This window comes from Astyanax mexicanus, chromosome 17 (assembly GCF_023375975.1).
Source record: "Astyanax mexicanus isolate ESR-SI-001 chromosome 17, AstMex3_surface, whole genome shotgun sequence".
NCBI lineage: Eukaryota > Metazoa > Chordata > Actinopteri > Characiformes > Acestrorhamphidae > Astyanax > Astyanax mexicanus.
This window is the reverse complement of record NC_064424.1, coordinates 5,323,308-5,342,397: the sequence shown is the minus strand read 5'-3', so window position 1 is coordinate 5,342,397 and position 19,090 is coordinate 5,323,308. Positions and strand designations below refer to the sequence as shown.

Below are 19,090 nucleotides of genomic sequence, written 5' to 3'. Positions count from 1 at the left end.
ACAAGCCCCCAAAAAAATCAGTTTCCACATTTCCAATTAATATAGTAATAAAGTATAAGATCAGCTTGTTCCAGACTAGATCTAAAAAGACCACTTTTACAAAAAGCAACACTAAGGTTATATGAAGTTGTGATTCCTGTTTTTTTATTATTATTATTATTATTATTATTATTTTAAACAAACATTTTTCTAACTAAACCAACTTGAGACCTTTCAGCTGTATTTCCCCCAACATAGGTGATGCCACAAAACAAGGAGGGTGAAGACTTTGGCACGTGTGAAGTGACTCCACCTCTTTTCGAACTACCGAGTAGCATCGGAGGAACGCGCAGTGAATCAGTTCCGATACATCAGCTCACAGATGCCTTTTGCTGATCAACATCACCCTAGGAGTGATGTGGGGAGAGAGCATCATCATCATCTACCCACCCAGAGAGAGCAAGGCCTGTTTTGCTCTCATGGGACTCTGGCAGCTGATGGTAAGCTGCATGACCGGGATTCGAACTAGCGATTTCCCGATCATCAGTGCTTTAGACTGCTCAAGACTTTTTTAAGGATGCACAGAGACCCTGAGAGTGGTTTTCAGAGTTATGCAGCCTGTCTGTAAGTCCTTCTGTCCATTAAAACTGCTTCTCACTTTTTTTTTTTGCACTATTCCAAGTAAAATCTCAATTGACAGTGTTTAGGAAAGAAACAAATGAAACAATTCTGACAACTGTTAACATTTATTGTGTTGACAAATCAACACTATACAATTTTACAACACTATATACACAACATAAATGCCCAATACACCAAATCACCAAAATACCATGATCAAGCCTACAGTAAAAAAAAAAAAAAAAAAAAAAGTGGATTTCTGAACAGTGTACAAACATATAGACGTTGACAGCATCAGGTTTAATGCAAATGTAAAACTGTAAAACTCTCCACATGGACTGAACCGCCCAGTTATTGGTTGTCTGGTCCACCATGGCTTATCTGCATAGGGTTCTTGCCTGTAACATTAACCAGCTCACACCAGGTTTCACAATTCAAAATTTTAGGACAGATATTCCAGTTTGTTTTCCAGTTGTTTTTGGAAATTGCTTATAAAAGCCTTGGATTTGAGAAACCCAAAGACAATTACAGTTCACTCTGTGCTGGCTCAGAGGCTTCACGAATATAGTTCTCGAAGGCTTCAACAAATATCTAGCAGGTTTAAAATATGGACCAATTGGTGACTCTAAATATAAATTAGTGGGCCTGGAGGTTAGAGCAGCAATACAGATACACAATACAGAATGAGGTAAATCTAAGGGTGGAGTTAATGTCTATAAACATCTTTATCCATTTTCTTTTGTGCGTTTTTGCTGCATATCAGCACACAGAAAACTTGTCCCTCTAAATTTCAATGGACATCCATGTCTCGCATTTGTCATCTCATCAGTTCTTGTTTGTTTTCATGTCAAAAAGGCCACATTTTCGTACATCATGTAGACTGGTAAATCGTAAAGACTTCCTCCTGATGGTCAGTCGTGTAGTGTACAAACCACAACCACTAAAAGCTATTAGATTACGAGAGACCACAATAGTGTGAATGATGCAACAATCTGACGACTGAAGTTGTGTAGTGTGAACCTGCCATCAGAAATCAGAACACAGCGATGTTCTGAATAAGAGATGAAGGTTATTAAGTTATACAGAATTTTTTTTTTACAACAGGTCTGCTGAAAATAAAAAAATAGCTACAGCATTCATAAAAATACACTTGTATGGGAGTGTTATGATCTGTGTTCATGAAATTGTGTAAAGTGATGACCTAGGCTGCAGGCGGAGGACTGACCTATGAAGTCTAATAAGACCTAAAATAAAAAAAAGACCTAAAATCTTAAAACATCTTAAAATGAACTATGCATCAAAGGCTAATTTTTTAAGGTGCTGTTTTTCTTTTTCCTTCTTATTATTGTACATTATCAAAAAAATTATAGGTACCTGTAGGCAATGAAGGATACATCAATATCATCCTTAAGATTGCCATGAACATCAGCTGCGTATTTTAGCTGTATACTGAAGCTGATTTTCCACTGCAGGGTCAAATGATCACTAACGTCACAGTTTCTTTTTGTCCATTTTCTGTGTTGTTTAATCATGCCCACGAATAGCACGGAACAGAATATACTAGCTAACTAAATGCAAAGAGGAGAAAGTGTTTTTTGTGTGTTTTTATGCTTCTACCAGCCCACATTGTTACCAATATCGTCCAAGACAGATAGTTAACACAGAGTAAAAATGCTGGCGGATGGGCTCATCCAACATCACAACCGGCATGTTAGCAGCGTTTGGGCGACAGGGCTCATCCAAATGTCATTAATGCTGCATTAGCATTGGACTCATCGGAGGAAAGCGTTTCTGATACATCAGCTCACAGATGCCGCATGCTGATCGACATCACCCTAGGAGTGATGAGGGGAAAGAGTGCCATCTATCCACCCAGAGAGAGCAATGCCAATTGTGCTCTCTCAGGGTTCCGGCAAGCTGCATGACCGGGATTCTAACCAGAGTTAGAAATGCCGGCGGATGGGCTCATCCAACATTACTAGTGGCATGTTAGCAGTGTTTTGGCAACAGGACTCCAAATGTCGCTAATGCTTCTTTAGCAATTCCATCAACAGGGCTCAACCAAGATTGGAAACACTGCCATAGCAATGCCAGTGGATGGACACGTCCAACATCATGAACGTCTTTCAACGTCATGAATGCTGGATCATCCAAGATTGTTAACAATGTGTTCTTAATGTCGCTGAATGGGCACAGCCAATGTCACTAACGCTGCATTAGCAGTCCCAGCCCCAAGTACAGCCAGCCGTGCTAAGAAAACCAGAGCCAGCCTTGTTTTTAAAAGCTCCATGTTGAAGCGTATTCGTACAGAAAAGCCACGTGAATGGTTAGCCTCCGTCCTCAAAACTGTTCATTCCTGCAATGGAAAAGCAGCTGAGAAATACTGCCCACCTCCACTGCAGCCTAGGCTTTGAGACAAAGCTACAGACAGAGATCAATCAAGCTTTTATAAAATGATAAGTGAACATCTGACTAAATACACAGCTAGACCTCAAGTCAGGTTTGATCATAGGTATATTATATAATTTACTTGGTCACAAAATGATTTGACAACTTCGCGATAAAGAATATCCATTAACATACGACTAGAATGTCGGTCCAGATTTTCACTGGCATTCATTCCTTTCAGTAGGAAAGCACTCTGTAACTAAAAAAAAAACATTTCCTTTTCCCATTTCCTGTACAAACATCTTTTATAAAAGCCAAGCCTGAGCAATGAGGAAATCATGATGATTACCATAATCTTGTCCACTCAGTCCAATTTAGAGTCTTGGAGGGCTGGTCTGCAGCATTGTTCGGCAGTTGCCAGTAGAATCAGATGTGTTAAGACTTAAGATTATGTTATATAATGTCTTGATCTGGAGGCACATAATAGTAATATGTTGGAAAAAGAGAAGAAGCACTGTAGCTCCTACAAATGGCAGCCAATAGGGCACTTTGCGCCCTTTTTCCACTTAAGAGGGATTTTTTTTTTAACCATCCTTCCACCAGTGAGGCCAGCCATCAATCTATGCTGAAGGCTGGCCCTCCAGGACTGAATTCTGGCATAGGTTATCACTGTTGCCTTCCATCCCACCAATTTCTCTTTGGAACGCCCAGATACAGTACAATTCCCTCCAGCGAGACCCAAATCTTCCTAAGTAAGTGTCTTCTCCCAACTGGTACGCCTCCCAATCCACCTCATCAACTGTCGCTTCTGAGCATTAAAAAAAAACAGCAGCTCTATACAGAGCATCTCCCAAATATCAGAGCTCCCCAACAAAGCACTTCATGTACCTATATAAGCATGGACAATACAGTACTGTGCAAATGTTTAGGCACCCAACACATTACTCAAAAGTTCAAAACCTCTTATGTCAGCAACAGCAGAGTGTTTCTGTTTGAAAATGCACAACATACTCTAATAATAGATGCAAATAAACTAAATAATACGACATAAAATGATTTTTTCTTTTTTAAAAAAAGTTCATATCACTTTAGATAAAAAAAAGTCAAAACAGCTCACCAAATTTACCAAACCATATGCTAATATAAATGAGAATTATGCATCATACTAGACTCAATGATGAGAAATTTCGAGATGTTTTAACATAGAACTCAGTGAGATTAAAATATATGATGTTTTCTATAAATGGTAGTAGGGCTGCAACAAATTATTATTTTTGTAGTCAAATAATCAGATTACTTTTTCGATTAGTCGAGTAGTCAATGATCATTTCTGCCATGTCCTCCATCTCTAAAAAAGATGCAAACAGTCTGGATGTTGTTTAAAAGAGGAAGTATTGATATTTAGTGAGTAAATATGTAATCTATTATGTTAGGACACTTTTGGAGACACAGACTAAGTTGAATATAAACTGTGTGAGTGAGCCATTTACCCATCTCTCATTGCGCTTCTGTTCCCAGCACTTTGTGTAATGCGGGACTGTTACAAATAATGATTAGTCTACAAAATTGAAATAATCTACATTGTCGATTATATCAACTAATCGTTACAGCCCTAAATGGTTGATGGTAGATTGGTTCTAATATAATAGTGTTTATAGTGTTTTACCAAACTAATAAAAAAAAAATATCACTTACAGCCCAAAAAAGGAGCTTTAAAACTGTCTTTTTTTACAGTTGCCTAAAACATGTGCATAGTACTGAAGATTAAATGGTAAATTTGGATCTTTGCTTTAAAAGCTCAGCTCTCTTTGTCACTTTGGGCCGGTATAAAACCCACACTACAGCAGGAGCTGCACTTAATCTCAGCTCAATCTCGTAATCCCCTTCTCCCGTCGCTCTGGCTTGTTAGGAACCAGAACTTTACAATCTGCCGCCACATCAGCCATTTCCGGATAAGACTAAAAACTTTCGCCTCGGCTACAAAACTTTCTACATCAGACAAAATATCCAAACTGCTCCACATTTTCATAAAATTAAATAAAAAGTCTATTTACAAGGAAAAACAGTACACAGTACATTTCAAGACGTCCTCGAGGTGTAGTCTGTTTTGTGCATTTAAACAGGGAAATGATTTCACTGCCCAGAGAGCATGTTGGTCAAAATGTCAATAAAATTGTCCAGGCCCCAGAGGTAGCCATCCTCCCTATTTCCCTCCACCCATGGGCTCCGGTGGTCCAGAGTGAGAGGAGGGGGCACGGGTACCGTCTTGCCAAAGTCAATCATCCACACTCCAGCTCGGCCACTGTGGTCGTGCACAAACAGCAGGGAGCTTCCAACCACCTTCCATGAGAGAAAAAATATATATATAATAAAATAATAATAATAAAAAAAAGTCACTGCACTTATTTGCACACAGGGAACTTTTTTTCTTGATTATTCTTGATTATTCATCATTTTTAAAGAAGTAAAAAGTAAAAAGTACAGATTCAGAATCTCTGCACAACTCTATTGAATTGTGTATTAAAATTGTGTAACAGCATTCCTCTCATGCCTGATCAGGATCCACTGAGCTTAGTGCTAAGGGGTATGACAAAAATCTATATTACAGTATTGTTCAAGATTCTGATGGCTTCACGGTACATCATGTGTGTTTGCACGTTCAGTGTGTATTAATATTATCCTGCATGCTGCAGTATTTATATTTAAACAGGGCTATAGTTACTGCTCACCTTGTATAATCAAGTTTTTAGGGAGTTAAATCACTTGCAGAATAAATGATTCTGTACTCAGATCGTTTCTGGGCTCGTCTGTGGGGGTAAAATGCTCTTGCGAGGGACGAGGGTTAAGTGTGCAAATGTTAACCTACGCTGTAGTCTGTGCGTATTCAGCGAGAGTGAGCTAAGCAGAGGAGCACGTTTATACATCGTCGAGCTACGGCGTAGGGCAGGGTGTAGGGTATGCAGCAACACGTAGGCTACACCGTAGGTTTCACGCAGGAGTATATATTTGCTACACAGAGCTCAGCTTCCAGTGTGTTAGCTTGTTATGCTAACTGGCTAGCGTTATCTAGTGAGCGGTCCCAGCGTGCTTGTTTGGCGGCGCTGTTCTACACCGTGTGCTTCTACGCGGCGCTCCACAGCGCCTCTAGGGGTATGGCGGTATGAGAAAAATCCATATCTGTTCTAAACTGATGTACAGTATACTGTATGAAACGGTATACCAGCCAGCACTAACTGAGCTTAATCCTGGGTCTCTTTAAAGAACTATAAACTGTTTAACTACCGTATTTTTCGGGCTATAAGGCGCACTTAAAATACTTATTTTTTCCCAAAAATCGTCATTGCGCCTTATAATGCAGTGCGCCTTGTGTATGGATTTTGCTTGTGTTTACTGACCTCGATTTTTATGTGGTACACGGCGCTCTGTTGTGCAGAATTCCTCACCCACGCCAGAAAAAGATCCCCCTCTTGGGCTAGCGCGCGGTTACCTTTGACTGCCGTACTGCCTCTCGGCTGTGGCTCAAGGTAGCTAGTTTCCACTGTAGCTCCGTGGCCAGAACAAGGTGCCGGTAAACTTTCCTTTCCACCCGTTCTGGGGTAATAGCACAAACCGTTTCTTTTTAGCGCCCACTTCTAAGTAAAGTTAACCTCTTAACACGCGCTGGCCCACCGGCGGGCCAGAAATATTTAATATTTCATAACTGGCTGTGTTTCTGAATAGTTATGAACAGTTACAGGTTCAATATAGACATCCAATATACCATTTTAAAGCTTAGAATCTCTGCTTTTGAGCTATTTAGCCTATTTAGCGGAATATCCTTTCAGAAAATAAACATTTAGGGCGAAATATGCCTTGGTTATGATTTTAATAATTCATAACTCTCATATTTGCGTTTATCGTTCGTCCATATTTCATCGAATGCGGTCATGTCATACACCATTCGAACCGTCTGGCTCTCCGGATTCCAGAACTGTGCTTTTACTGTAGGATGTATGTTTCATGAATTAGAGCTGCGTCAGAGCGCATGTTTCCAGTAATAAAAGGCTCTCCTTTTGTCCGGGGTTAACCTCCGGTCACTGCCGCCACCCCCCGAACACACACCCGCGCTCAGCCACAGGTCCTACCTTCAAAACGCGTCCAGACTAAAGAGAATCCATCAATCCAGTCTCCTGTAATCCACAGTTATATCCAAACAGCGCTGGAAATCACTTCATCCAGAAATGAAACTTATCCAATCTTTATCTCTGTTTTAAAACCGTTTTATTCACCAAATTCGGCACAACACGCTATTATAGTCAGAAGCCTCGCGGAGTAATGCGGTACTTGCTGTGCTTCAAGTAGTATTATGGTCTGTCGGAGCGTTGCGGCTACCGTTGTCAGGAGCCTCGCGGAGTAATACGTACTTGCTGTGCTTCAACATAATATTATGGTCTGTCGGAGCGTTGCGGCTACCGTTGTCAGGAGCCTCGCGGAGTAATACGTACTTGCTGTGCTTCAACATAATATTATGGTCTGTCGGAGCGTTGCGGCTACCGTTGTCAGGAGCGTCGCGGAGTAATACGTACTTGCTGTGCTTCAACTTAATATTATGGTCTGTCGGAGCGTTGCGGCTACCGTTGTCAGGAGCCTCGCGGAGTAATACGTACTTGCTGTGCTTCAACATAATATTATGGTCTGTCGGAGCGTTGCGGCTACCGTTGTCAGGAGCCTCGCGGAGTAATACGTACTTGCTGTGCTTCAACATAATATTATGGTCTGTCGGAGCGTTGCGGCTACCGTTGTCAGGAGCCTCGCGGAGTAATACGTACTTGCTGTGCTTCAACATAATATTATGGTCTGTCGGAGCGTTGCGGCTACCGTTGTCAGGAGCGTCGCGGAGTAATACGTACTTGCTGTGCTTCAACATAATATTATGGTCTGTCGGAGCGTTGCGGCTACCGTTGTCAGGAGCGTCGCGGAGTAATACGTAAGTTACTTGCTGTGCTTGTTGATTTATTGCTCAGAGATGTTGTTATTTTTCACAGATATTGTGAAGGATTTATTGCTCAGAGTTATTGTTACTGATATAAATAAAGTTTCATTTAGTGCGCCTTATAATCCAGTGCGCCTTGTGTATGGACTAACACTAAAAATAGACCGTTCACTCATCGTGCGCCTTATAATACGGTGCGCCTTATAGTCCGAAAAATACGGTACATTGTAGTTCTTACAGTACTACAAGAACTACAAAATTTGGACATCGAAGAAGAGAATACAGAAATGACCACTTTAGTTCTTAAATTACAGACAAATTGCAACAGCGGCTTTGAAGAGACCAAAGAGACGGATGTCTGAGGAAGAAAAGAACCAAATCTGATCTTTTACTTCTTATGTTTTTTACTTTAACCGATGTGTTGTTTGTGAAACACATTGAATCTGACATTTTCTATTCTGATTTGGGCCACTTTAATAATACTGAAATCAGATAAAATACATATCCGATTTGATGTACATCTTTTATATTAAAATGTTGAACTGGCTCACAGAGACAGAGCAGGCCAGCTTCTTGTTGTTTTTGTAAGTAACGTCAAGTGTTCCTAATGAAATGGCTGATTATGACCACAGGACAAGGCTGTAGCATCACAGGGAAATAAAAAGTTTTAAAATAAAGTTTATAGAAAGGGCTGACTGTGTAAAGCTGAATAACAGTTTTTTTTTTACAGCGAGGCTCGAGGGAATTCTCTGGCAGATAAAACTGAAACTTCACGTGAAGCGCTGCGTTTCGTACATTTTCATCCATTACACAGTGCAGACTGTTCAGCCGAATGTCAGATATGGGTCACATTAAAAAGATTGTGCGAACAGATTAAAATAAACACCAGCTTTGGTAAGAAATTAGAATTTTAGCTGCTTTTAGCTACTATGAGAATGCAGCAGTACATTCTGTATCTTCAGAAAAATTATGAGGCTTTTAATGGCTGTAAAAGGCTTACCTCGTGTGCTTTAAAGAAGTCCGATTTCTCCAGCTGAACTCGCAGCTCCTTTAACCGTTGTAGGTAGCTTTTCTGTTGGTTAAATACAAGCAAGCAAATCACACACACACAAACTACTGTAACAGTAAATATTGTTACTAATAAGGGATAAAGAAACTCCATACCAGGACAGACAGGTTGTGGTCAACAAAGTCTTCTAATGCCTGCATCACTTCCTCCCTGTCTTTAGTCCTCTTAAAGTTGGTGTTGCATGTGCCATCAGATTTCTGTACACAGACAGAACAGACTGAAGATCAGAACACTGAACTTTAAAGTATGGAAAATGATATACAACAGTGCTCCTTAACCCTAGTACTACAGTAGCATGATAACCAGTACATGTCTATGAGGCTGTTTGATTTCCAAATGAAAAACTTTATTTTAAAAAAAGTTGTGCAGTCCAAGACAAGGCTTAATCCTTGTCCAGGAAACTGCTTCATACTGTATACCTGCCTTTTGGGCCCTGTCTACATATACCTGGAGATTTTAACTGTTTAGCATTTTCTTTTAAGTTTTTTGTCTGTCAGCCTCCCAAACAAACGAAAATGAATCAGTTTCTCGAAATGTTGCTATTTATAGGTTTATGTTTGAGTAAAATTAACTCTGTTGTTTTATATTCTATAAACTACAGACAACATTTCTCCCAAATTCCAAATAAAAATATTCTCATTTAGAGCATTTATTTGCAGAAAATGAGAAATGGCTGAAATAACAAAGAAGATGCAGAGCTTTCAGACCTCAAATAATGCAAAAAAAAAACAAGTTCATATTCATAAAGTTTTAGAAAGTTTTATTCATAAAGTCAAAATCAATATTTGGTGGAATAACCCTGGTTTTTAATTACAGTTTTCATGCATCTTGGCATCATGTTCTCCTCCACCAGTCTTACACACTGCTTTTGGATAACTTCAGTTTGGTTTGATGGCTTGTGATCATCCATCTTACTCTTAATTATATTCCAGAGATTTTAAATTTGGTAAAAATAAAGAAACTCATCATTTTGTGGTAAATGCTGTTTCCAATACAGATATATAACACTCTATTTTAATTATAATACATAATGTTTGTGGATTTTAATAAATGCTGAATAAAATGCTTCTTAAGAAGTAATGACACCTGTTACACAAGTGCATAATATATTTGCCAAAGGTGTTTCTAACACACTGGCTAGGATTTGCACTTGTACAATATAGCATCACTGCACATGATATAAGTTTCCACTACCAATATAAATGTGGAAACATACCTTGATGCCCTCTATACGGAAGCCCATGGTGGCGGTGGAGCTCAGGGTCTCCCTCCACTGCATATATCTGGTTTTGAGCACTGCTTGCTGGGTCCTTTCCTCGGGTGTCGGTGCCTCTGGTTCTACTGCTACCATTTTCTCGTACATGTCTTTACGTGGCTGCGGATTCTTGCGTGCTTTCTTCAGCTCCTCTTCCAGGTACGTCCTGACAGGATACACAGCACTCACCGTCATTATGTTGCACTGTTCTATCCATGTTCTTGTTCTTAACAAAAGATCTACATCAGATATAAGCATCAGACATAATATCATAATGAAGAAACCCTTTGTCCTTGTTAATTGATCTCAAATATAAAAGAAACACTAGTGACAGTCAAAATCTTGGTTAAAATATGCACAACAGCATTTTAACCCAAAAGAACCCATGGTGTTATATGTGTGTCACAGACACTAAAATATGTGGAAAGATTATTACAGCACTCTTTTACTTTAACTCTTTAAATTCCTAAATTACATAAACTTAACATTCTGAGAGCATCTGTGTTCATTTCACACCTTATTTACAGAAGGAGGAGTGCTTTAGGGTTATTAATGGAGAATAAACTGGCTCCTTCTAAAAGTGTAATATTTGCTTTTTTAGATCAGTTCCAACCAGTTTAACAATTTAGATGCTTTTAATTACATGTTTAACATTCCATATAACTAGTTATAATACGATTACTAGAACAAATTGTTAAAATACAAAAAAAAAAAGACATTTTTTTTTCTCCGATCATTTGTCCCACCTATTAAGCTGCTACTCAGCTGTATATCCCCTATCACTAGTGATGCCCAACATCAGGAGGGTGAAGACTAGCACACGCCTCCTCCGAACCAATGTGAAGTCAGACTCCACCTCTTTTTGAACTGCTGCTGATGCTGCATTGCCGAGTAGCACCACAGTGCTAACGCTCGGAGGAAAGCGCAGCGACTCAGTTCTGATACATCAGCTCACAGACGCAGCATTGTGCTTATCCACATCACCCTAGGAGTGATGAGGGGAAAGAGCGCCATCTACTGTACCCCCTCAGAGAGAGCAAGACCAATTGTGCTCTCTCAGGGTTTCGGCAGCTGATGGCAAGCTGCAAGTTTAATAGAGAGCGGCTATTTTAAAGTAATGGTCTCACCGGCTTCCCATTTTGCAGTCCATGATGCAGGGAGAGTCGAAGTAAGCGAGCAGGTCGTCCATGAGGTTGTAGTCCTGCTCATCTCTCTGGGTCAAGCCATGATATCCAGGTACAAAGGGCCGCAGGACGTCCTCCATCAGCCGCTGCAAACACTGCTGCTCACAGGCACAGTACTTCTTCAGCAGCTTCCCATCACTGCCTGTCTGAAAATTACCTACAGCACCAGAACATGAGTACAGTGAGTCAACAAACAGGCATGCAAATAAAGTGTTAAGAATGAGAATGAAAATGTAAAATTATTATTATTATTATTATACATTTATTCATACTAGCGCATCTCATAAAACTAGAATATCACTGAAAAGCTACTCTATTTCAGTAATTCAGTTCAATATGTGAAACTAATATATTATATAGATGTATTACACACACAGTGATCTATTTTAAGCGTTAATTTCTTTTATTGTTGATTATTATAACTTACAGCCAATGAAAACCCAAAAATCAGTGTCTCAGAAAATTTGAATATTATATAAGACCAATTGGTACTGTGGGCAGTGTGCCAAGTCCTGCTGGAAAATGAAATCCTCATCTCCATAAAAGTTACAGATGTTATAAATTGTTTGGTACTTTAGAGACAAAAAAAAACAAGTAGCAAACTGAATTGTACAGAAAAAACTAACCTGCATGACCGACCACTTGAACCCAAGGAGAACGCTTTTCCAGAGGAACCACCACCGGTGACCAATTCACCATGTTTTTATTCCTCTTCCACAATTCACTCTATCACATCAGCAACAAAGACAAAAAAAAGAAAGAAGAGGATTTTAGTTAATTCACACTTTATGAACATTATACGAGATAATCTATGTAGTAACAGCAGTGTGGCTTCCCTAATATTAGTGTAACATACAGATGGAGGATACAGCTCTGAAATAATAACAATATTTCAGAGTATTTTTGCGATAACAGTATTCTTGATGTTATTTTAGAAAAGTATAAGGAAAGAAACACAAAGAACATGCAGAGCTGCAACCATTACTGATAATAAGATTCATTCATAGGTTGCCAGATCTGTATATGGATATGGATGGGCAATATATCCCTGAAACAAAATTCTAATTTTTCTACTTTCTCTGTTGTATCCTCTTCCCCTTACTATTTCTCAGTGGATAAATGAAGTTGCACAACACTTCAAGTTAAAAAAAACATAAGATACTCAATTTAAGAATCTCTTCAAGAGTTTTATACAATATGGCAAGCATTTTTGACATATACAGCTCTGGAAAATTAGAAGACCACTTGAGTTTCCGAATCAGTTTCTCTGATTTTATTTATAGGTTTATTTTTCGAGTACAATTAACATTGGTGTTTTATTCTATAAACTACAGACAACATTTTTCCCATATTCCAAATACAAATGTTGTAATTTAGAGTATTTAGAGAGAAAATGAGAAATGGCTAAAATAAGCAAAAAGATGCAGAGCTTTCAGAACTCAAATAATGCAAAAAACAAAACCAAAAAAAAAAAAACAATAGAGAATTTATGTTGTGTTTAATTCTATGTTTATTAAAAAAAATACAATAATAAAAAAAGACCTTGATAAAAAAAAAAGTAAATACAGTACATAGCAAAACAATATGGCACACCCCTACTACTATTACATTAATGCAATGTTATTCATGCATAGTCCAGGCTGAAGCTGCACGGTCACCTTTACAGTTCAGGTGTTACACAAAATACAACATAACTCCATAACACACAACACACACACTCTATAATCACATACTGACTCTTTTTATTTTTCCAAGCAACAGAACTGATTTTCAGTGCTACATTAGCGATAGCTGCACAGTCATGATTAAATAACTTACACAAAAATGATCTAATTTTCTTGTCAGGAGCACACAGCCCCTGTAATAAGGCTACGGCTCTGTCTGTTTAATATACACAGCGCTACATTTCTGTGAAACAGTCTAATGTTTAGCAGCTATTCTACTTACCTCTGCCTTCGACTTTAGACTCGACTGGCAGATTCCTTCTGCTCTGTTGACTGTGAGGCTTTCCCATGAAGACAATCATTTACAACAAAAGCTGAACTACCTGCAAGTTATCGAGCAGACTCAGAGACTGCTCATCAATCTTACACAACCCCTGATCAAACATTTACAGACCTGTTTTGCTGCTACAAAGCCACAAGCAGTAGACACACAAACAAAGAATGAAAAAATAAAAAAATAAAAAAAAAATAAAAATGAAATACATAACCAAAAAAAGGAGTAAGAGTAATTTGTCCAACCTTTAAACTTTAGATTGGCGTGTTTTTAATCCTTGTTATTGCTAAATATATTATAAACATATCACTGTGTAAATGGTGTGAGTTATCTTTTCTTAAGCTTTCCTAGAGGAAACCAAGTATTTACATTCACCATCCGATACCTAGTTTATCTAATCTTCAGTATTAATTTACACTGTAGGAAAAAAAACAATGAATGAGAAGGTGTGTCCAAACTGTATTATCACAACATTATTCTGGGATTAATCATGATAAAAAAAATACAATGCTTGTGTGTGTGTGAGTGTGTGAGAGATACAGAGAGAGAGAGAGAGAGAGAGAGAGAGAGAGAGAGAGAGAGAGAGAGAGAGAGAGAGACTATGGGAGAGAGAGACAAAGAGAGAGTGTGTGTGAGTGAGAGATACAGAGTGAGAGAAAGTGTGTGTGAGAGAATGTGTATGAGAGAGTGTGTGTGAGTGTGTAAGAGAAAGTGTGTGTGAGTGTGTAAGAGAAAGTGTGTGTGAGAGAATGTGTGTGAGAGAGAAACACGGAAAGAAACAGTGTGTGTGAGGGTGAGATACAGTGAAAGAGAGACAGTGTGTGTGAGAGAGAGTGTGTGAGAGAGAGAGTGTGTGAGAGAAACCCAAAGACAGAAAGTGAGAAAGTGTGTGTGTGTGTGTGTGTGTGTGTGTGTGTGTGTGTGTGAAAGAGAAAATGTGTGTGTGTGAGTGAATGAGAGATACACAGAGAGAGAGTGTGTGTGTGTGAGAGAGAATGTGTGTGAGAGGGAGTGTGTGTAAGTGTGTAAGAAAGAGTGTGTGTAAGAGAGAGAGAGAGAGAGACTGTAGGCATAGCAGCATGAGTGAGAGAGAGAGGGGATAAGGAGAGAGAGGGGCTCAAAATGGTCCAGCAGTCTAAAGCGCTGCCACTATGATCAGGAAATCGCCGGTTCGAATCCTGTTACTGCAGCTTGCCATCTTGGCTACCGAAACCCTGAGAGAGCACAGTTGGTCTTGCTCTCTCTCTGGGTGGGTACAGTAGATGGTGCTCTTTAGCCTAATCACTCCTAGGGTGATGTGGATCAGCACAAGGCTGCATCTGTGAGCTGATTTATCAGAACCAAGTTGCTGTGCTTTCCTCCGAGCGTTAGTGCTGTGATGCTACTCGGCAATGCTGCATCAGCAGCAGTTAAAAAAGAGGCGGAGTCTGACTTCATATGTATCGGAGGAGGCGTGTGCTAGTCTTCACCCTCCTGGTAATTTGGGCATCACTAGTGATCGAGGGACAGTCCTAATGAGTGGGTTGGGTAATTGGATGTGTAAACTGCGAAGAAAATGAGTACTAGTACAAGTGGCATAAACTTTTGATAACCTCCAGTTTGGTGTGTTTTAATCCTTGTTATAATAAATATATTATAAATATATCACTCTGCAAACTATACTTAAGAAAGCCAAGCATTTACAGTCACCATCCGATACCTAGTTTATCTAATTTATCTTCAGTATTAATTTATAATGTAGGAAAAAAAAAACATTGAATGAGAAGGTGTGTCCAAACATTCATAAAATGTTTCTATGAAATACTGTGCAAATATTGTGTTATCTCTTCCAAAGCTCTCTTTGAGGAAACTAAGTATTTACAGTCGCCATTCGATACCTAGTTTATCTAATCTATCCATCTTCAGTATTAATTTCTAAAGTAGGAAAAAAATATTTTAGAAGAATTGAATGAGAAGGTGTGTCTAAATTTTCATAAAATATTTTTATAAAAAGAACAGACTAAATTTAATCAATCAACGACAAATGTAAAGCAAACATGGTTAAGAAAACTCACATTACTCAATATTGTACATGTTTCCATCTTGTACAAACACTGGCTAATACAGGTGTGGCTTTAACAAACACTAAATTATAAACACGAGCTGTGATGGAGCTGAAACACGTGATGATATGATGGGCAAACACTACAGAGACACTCTCTCAGACTGTGTGATGTGTATATATGATACAGTCCCTGTCCCTGTCCCTTTCCAGGGTAAACGTCCTTTCCTGGGCAGTGGAAAACTAGTCAGACTGGAATGACGCTCTCCAGAACAATGAGGGATGCCAGAGGGAGAGGCCACCATGCAGAAGCTCCAGTGTCTTTTCCACCGATGACCTTATAAGCGCTGTTACAGCTCTGCCCTCACTTTACTGCGAATTACTGCAGTTAGAAATTAGCACTCTGATAATTCGAGTGTGTTTTTAGAGTTTAAAGAGGTGTTTAAGGTGTGTAAAAAATGTTCAGCATCATTATCATCATTGCAATGTGCACATGCATCATAGTGACATCACAGGGTGTGCAATGTCACATATTGCGAAATAGAAGCCCATACAATGCTACAACTTGCTTGATACAAAAGAAAAATAATTGTAATAAGCAACATTAATGTACTTTTAAAATTATTTTATCCCACTAACAAAACAGTAATAAATAAACACAATAATTGAGAAATTAACTACTTGAATATCTTGATCTTGCCGTTTTTTCATCCCAATTAAATGGGCGGGGCTTAGCTACCGTTTAATTGGCTTGTAAACATATTCATTGGCTGGTTCATGCTCTCCGAGTTGCCAGGTTTGCGGTTTTCCCGCCAAAGTGGGCTTGTTGACAGGTTTAAACTCAGGATCTTACGCAAACCTGTACAAGTCGACACTAAAATCTAAATCAATCTAAAAATCAATCTAAGGGAGGACTGTGTGAAAAAGGCGATTAAGTAAATGTTAAAGAGGAGAGAAGAGAGTTCAGGAGGGGCAAGAACAGAAAAGAGTAAGCAAAAGTCAGTTCTTTTTTTCTTTTCTTTTTTTGCTAATTATGTTACTATTAAATGTTCTTGACTGGGATATAAAACTGTTATAAAAAACTAATAAATCCCTAATGTTGCAATAGTATTAATTACTTTAACATAAATAGCAATACTGACAACAAGTCGTACACTCGGTTGTTTTGACATTTGCTTCAAACGTGTGAAAGATATATTTTAGGCTAGTTTAAGCTTCTGAAGAGCGTGTTTTAATCTGACTTTGGGCATGACATTTTTCTTGGACCTGGCAACCCTGCATGCTATTCATATGGACAACACATTAAAACATTAAAAAACTTATGACTTACTTAAATAGTACATAATATCCATTGTGAACCCTAGTATACATAGTTCTACCTGATTTATAATTGTCAATACTTTTTATATCTCTGTTCAGCAGGAAAAAAAATATCGCCAAAAGATAAAAACAGTATCGCAGAGAACCGGTATGACGATATGAGCTAGGCTACCACGATATATCGCCCAGCTCTAGAGGGAAGATTCCCCACCATGCGCGCGTTATTTAACGTTATCTGGGTTAAATGCAGATACTCACAGTATCGTGGTCGGCTGTGCACGCCCTGCTGTTCCGTGGCCCTGAACCTCCAGCACCCTGACCCTCCTCCTCATACTCCTCTATGGAGGAGGTTGGCGACAGTCCGGCTGAGGAGGAGTTGGAGAGCTTTCGGAGAACCAGAGAGGAGGCGGGGGAGCCGCTGAAGCCGCTGTCCGAGCACAGCGACTCCTCGTCCGTGTTGGAGCCGATGGAGAGTCCGCTAACTCCCGGAGCGCGGTTCTTCTTCTCCTGCTCCTCCGCGGCGGCGAGCTGAGGGATACGAGGTTCACAGGTTACAACCAGCGCGGGGAGAGCCGCCGCCGCCGCTGCCGCTGTGCCGCGGTGCGGAGGCGGACACGGGCTCTGCTGCTCCACAACCCCGAGCCGGGGCAGCACATCCCCGCCACCCGGGCACAGAGCCGCGCTGCCGGGCGTCTTAGTCATGGCAGAGGCGCTGTAGCATCGGAGCCGTTAGCCTTTAGCTAGCTAACGCTAAATGGGCCAGAGCTAGCTAACAAACACAAGCTTCTAGCCGAGCTAACTAACAACCCGCACATGCACACCAACCGACTCTCAACTGAATCAATCAACCGACTCCTCCTTCTCCTCCGGGCTGCCTGGCTGTTTGAGGTAACTTACTTCAGAGCTGCAGCAGAAACAGGGCGAGCTGAGAAGCTCCCAGTCCAGGCCAGGGTTCTGCCCTCCGCCTCTAATACTTCACATGTTCCCCCCCAGGCCATGTGCACTCACTACAACAAAAGGCGGATCAGCATTCAGCTCCAGTCTGAACCGACTCCTGAATGAATCGTTCAGCAATTCGACACGATTTACGAGCCGAACTGAATCTTTTTTTGAAATATCTACATTGACAACTTTAAAATAAACATATCTATATAATACAGCTATTATGATCTGTTTTATAATGATGATCTATCGTATATTGATTAGCCTTCCTCAATTAATGTTTTATAGTTTTTAATTGCAATTTTGTTATCTCTCATATTATTGTTATATATTTCTGTTATATAATTTAATATATTGACTTTTCCTGTTCTATGAGCATATTGAATCCAAAAATAATTAAGTCTGTACCTTCCAATAACGTGGATATTGTTAATTTTCTGACTTTATTTTTAAACAAAAACATATAAGGTGAAACAGAAAAATAGCTATACAGCTCTGGAAAAAAATAAGAGACCACTTAAATTTCTGAATGAGTTTCTTTGATTTGGCTATTTATAGATATATGTTTGAGTAACATGAACATTGTTGTTGTTGGCTGAAATAATAAACAAGATGCAGAGCTTTCAGACCTCAGATAATGCAAATAAAACAAGTTCATATAAATAAAGTTTTAAGAGTTCAGAATTTAATTGGCTTTACTAGAAAATTTAATGGAAAACCACTTAAATAATTCAGTTTTTATACAATGAGAAATTAACGAAGTCACGTTGTATTAATTCTTATGATATTAGTTCATTATTCTTATCATTTTATTTTACCATTTACAGTCACTATTATTCTTCTTATTTAATTTTTATGATTTATAAATTCTTTACTGTCCATGTTCTTTACGTTTTTGTAGTTATTATGGTCATTTTATTTAGATTTTCCTATTTTATATATAATTTATAAATCTATATTAAATGTATTAATTTTCTTTTAATTCTATTCTTAATAATTCTTCGCCCTCAATGAATTACCAGTGAAAATAAAGGTTGATGGATTGAAACTTTTATCTTTCCAAAGACGTGAGTGCCTCTCCTCATGTGGAAGCATATGAAGCTTAAAATATGACAGTTTTTAAATCTACAACTTGTTTATAAATTAAATTGACTTGACTTTTAATACATTGAAATAGTTAATGGTCGAATTCATACATGTGAATCTTTACTATGCATTTTTTGTATTCTAAATTTGTTAAAGTACCAGTCAAACATTTGCACACCTTCTCATTCAATGTTTTTCGTTCTTTATTTTATTTTGTACATTGTAGATTAATGTT

The 19,090-nt window shown here is 38.9% G+C and overlaps 1 protein-coding gene across 1 annotated transcript; it reads right to left on the bottom strand.

Annotated features, from left to right (window-relative positions):
* Window positions 1-706: 706 nt before the first annotated feature.
* itpkca (inositol-trisphosphate 3-kinase Ca) lies at window positions 707-17,913 on the bottom strand. Its single transcript, XM_022675949.2, has 7 exons — window positions 17,086-17,913; window positions 12,095-12,194; window positions 11,412-11,625; window positions 10,246-10,450; window positions 9,125-9,226; window positions 8,961-9,032; window positions 707-5,328 (listed from the first exon to the last, which is right to left on the bottom strand). Exons 1-7 carry the CDS (start codon window positions 17,527-17,529, stop codon window positions 5,122-5,124), a joined length of 1,344 nt encoding a protein of 447 aa, XP_022531670.1. The 5' UTR covers window positions 17,530-17,913; the 3' UTR covers window positions 707-5,121.
* Window positions 17,914-19,090: the final 1,177 nt, after the last annotated feature.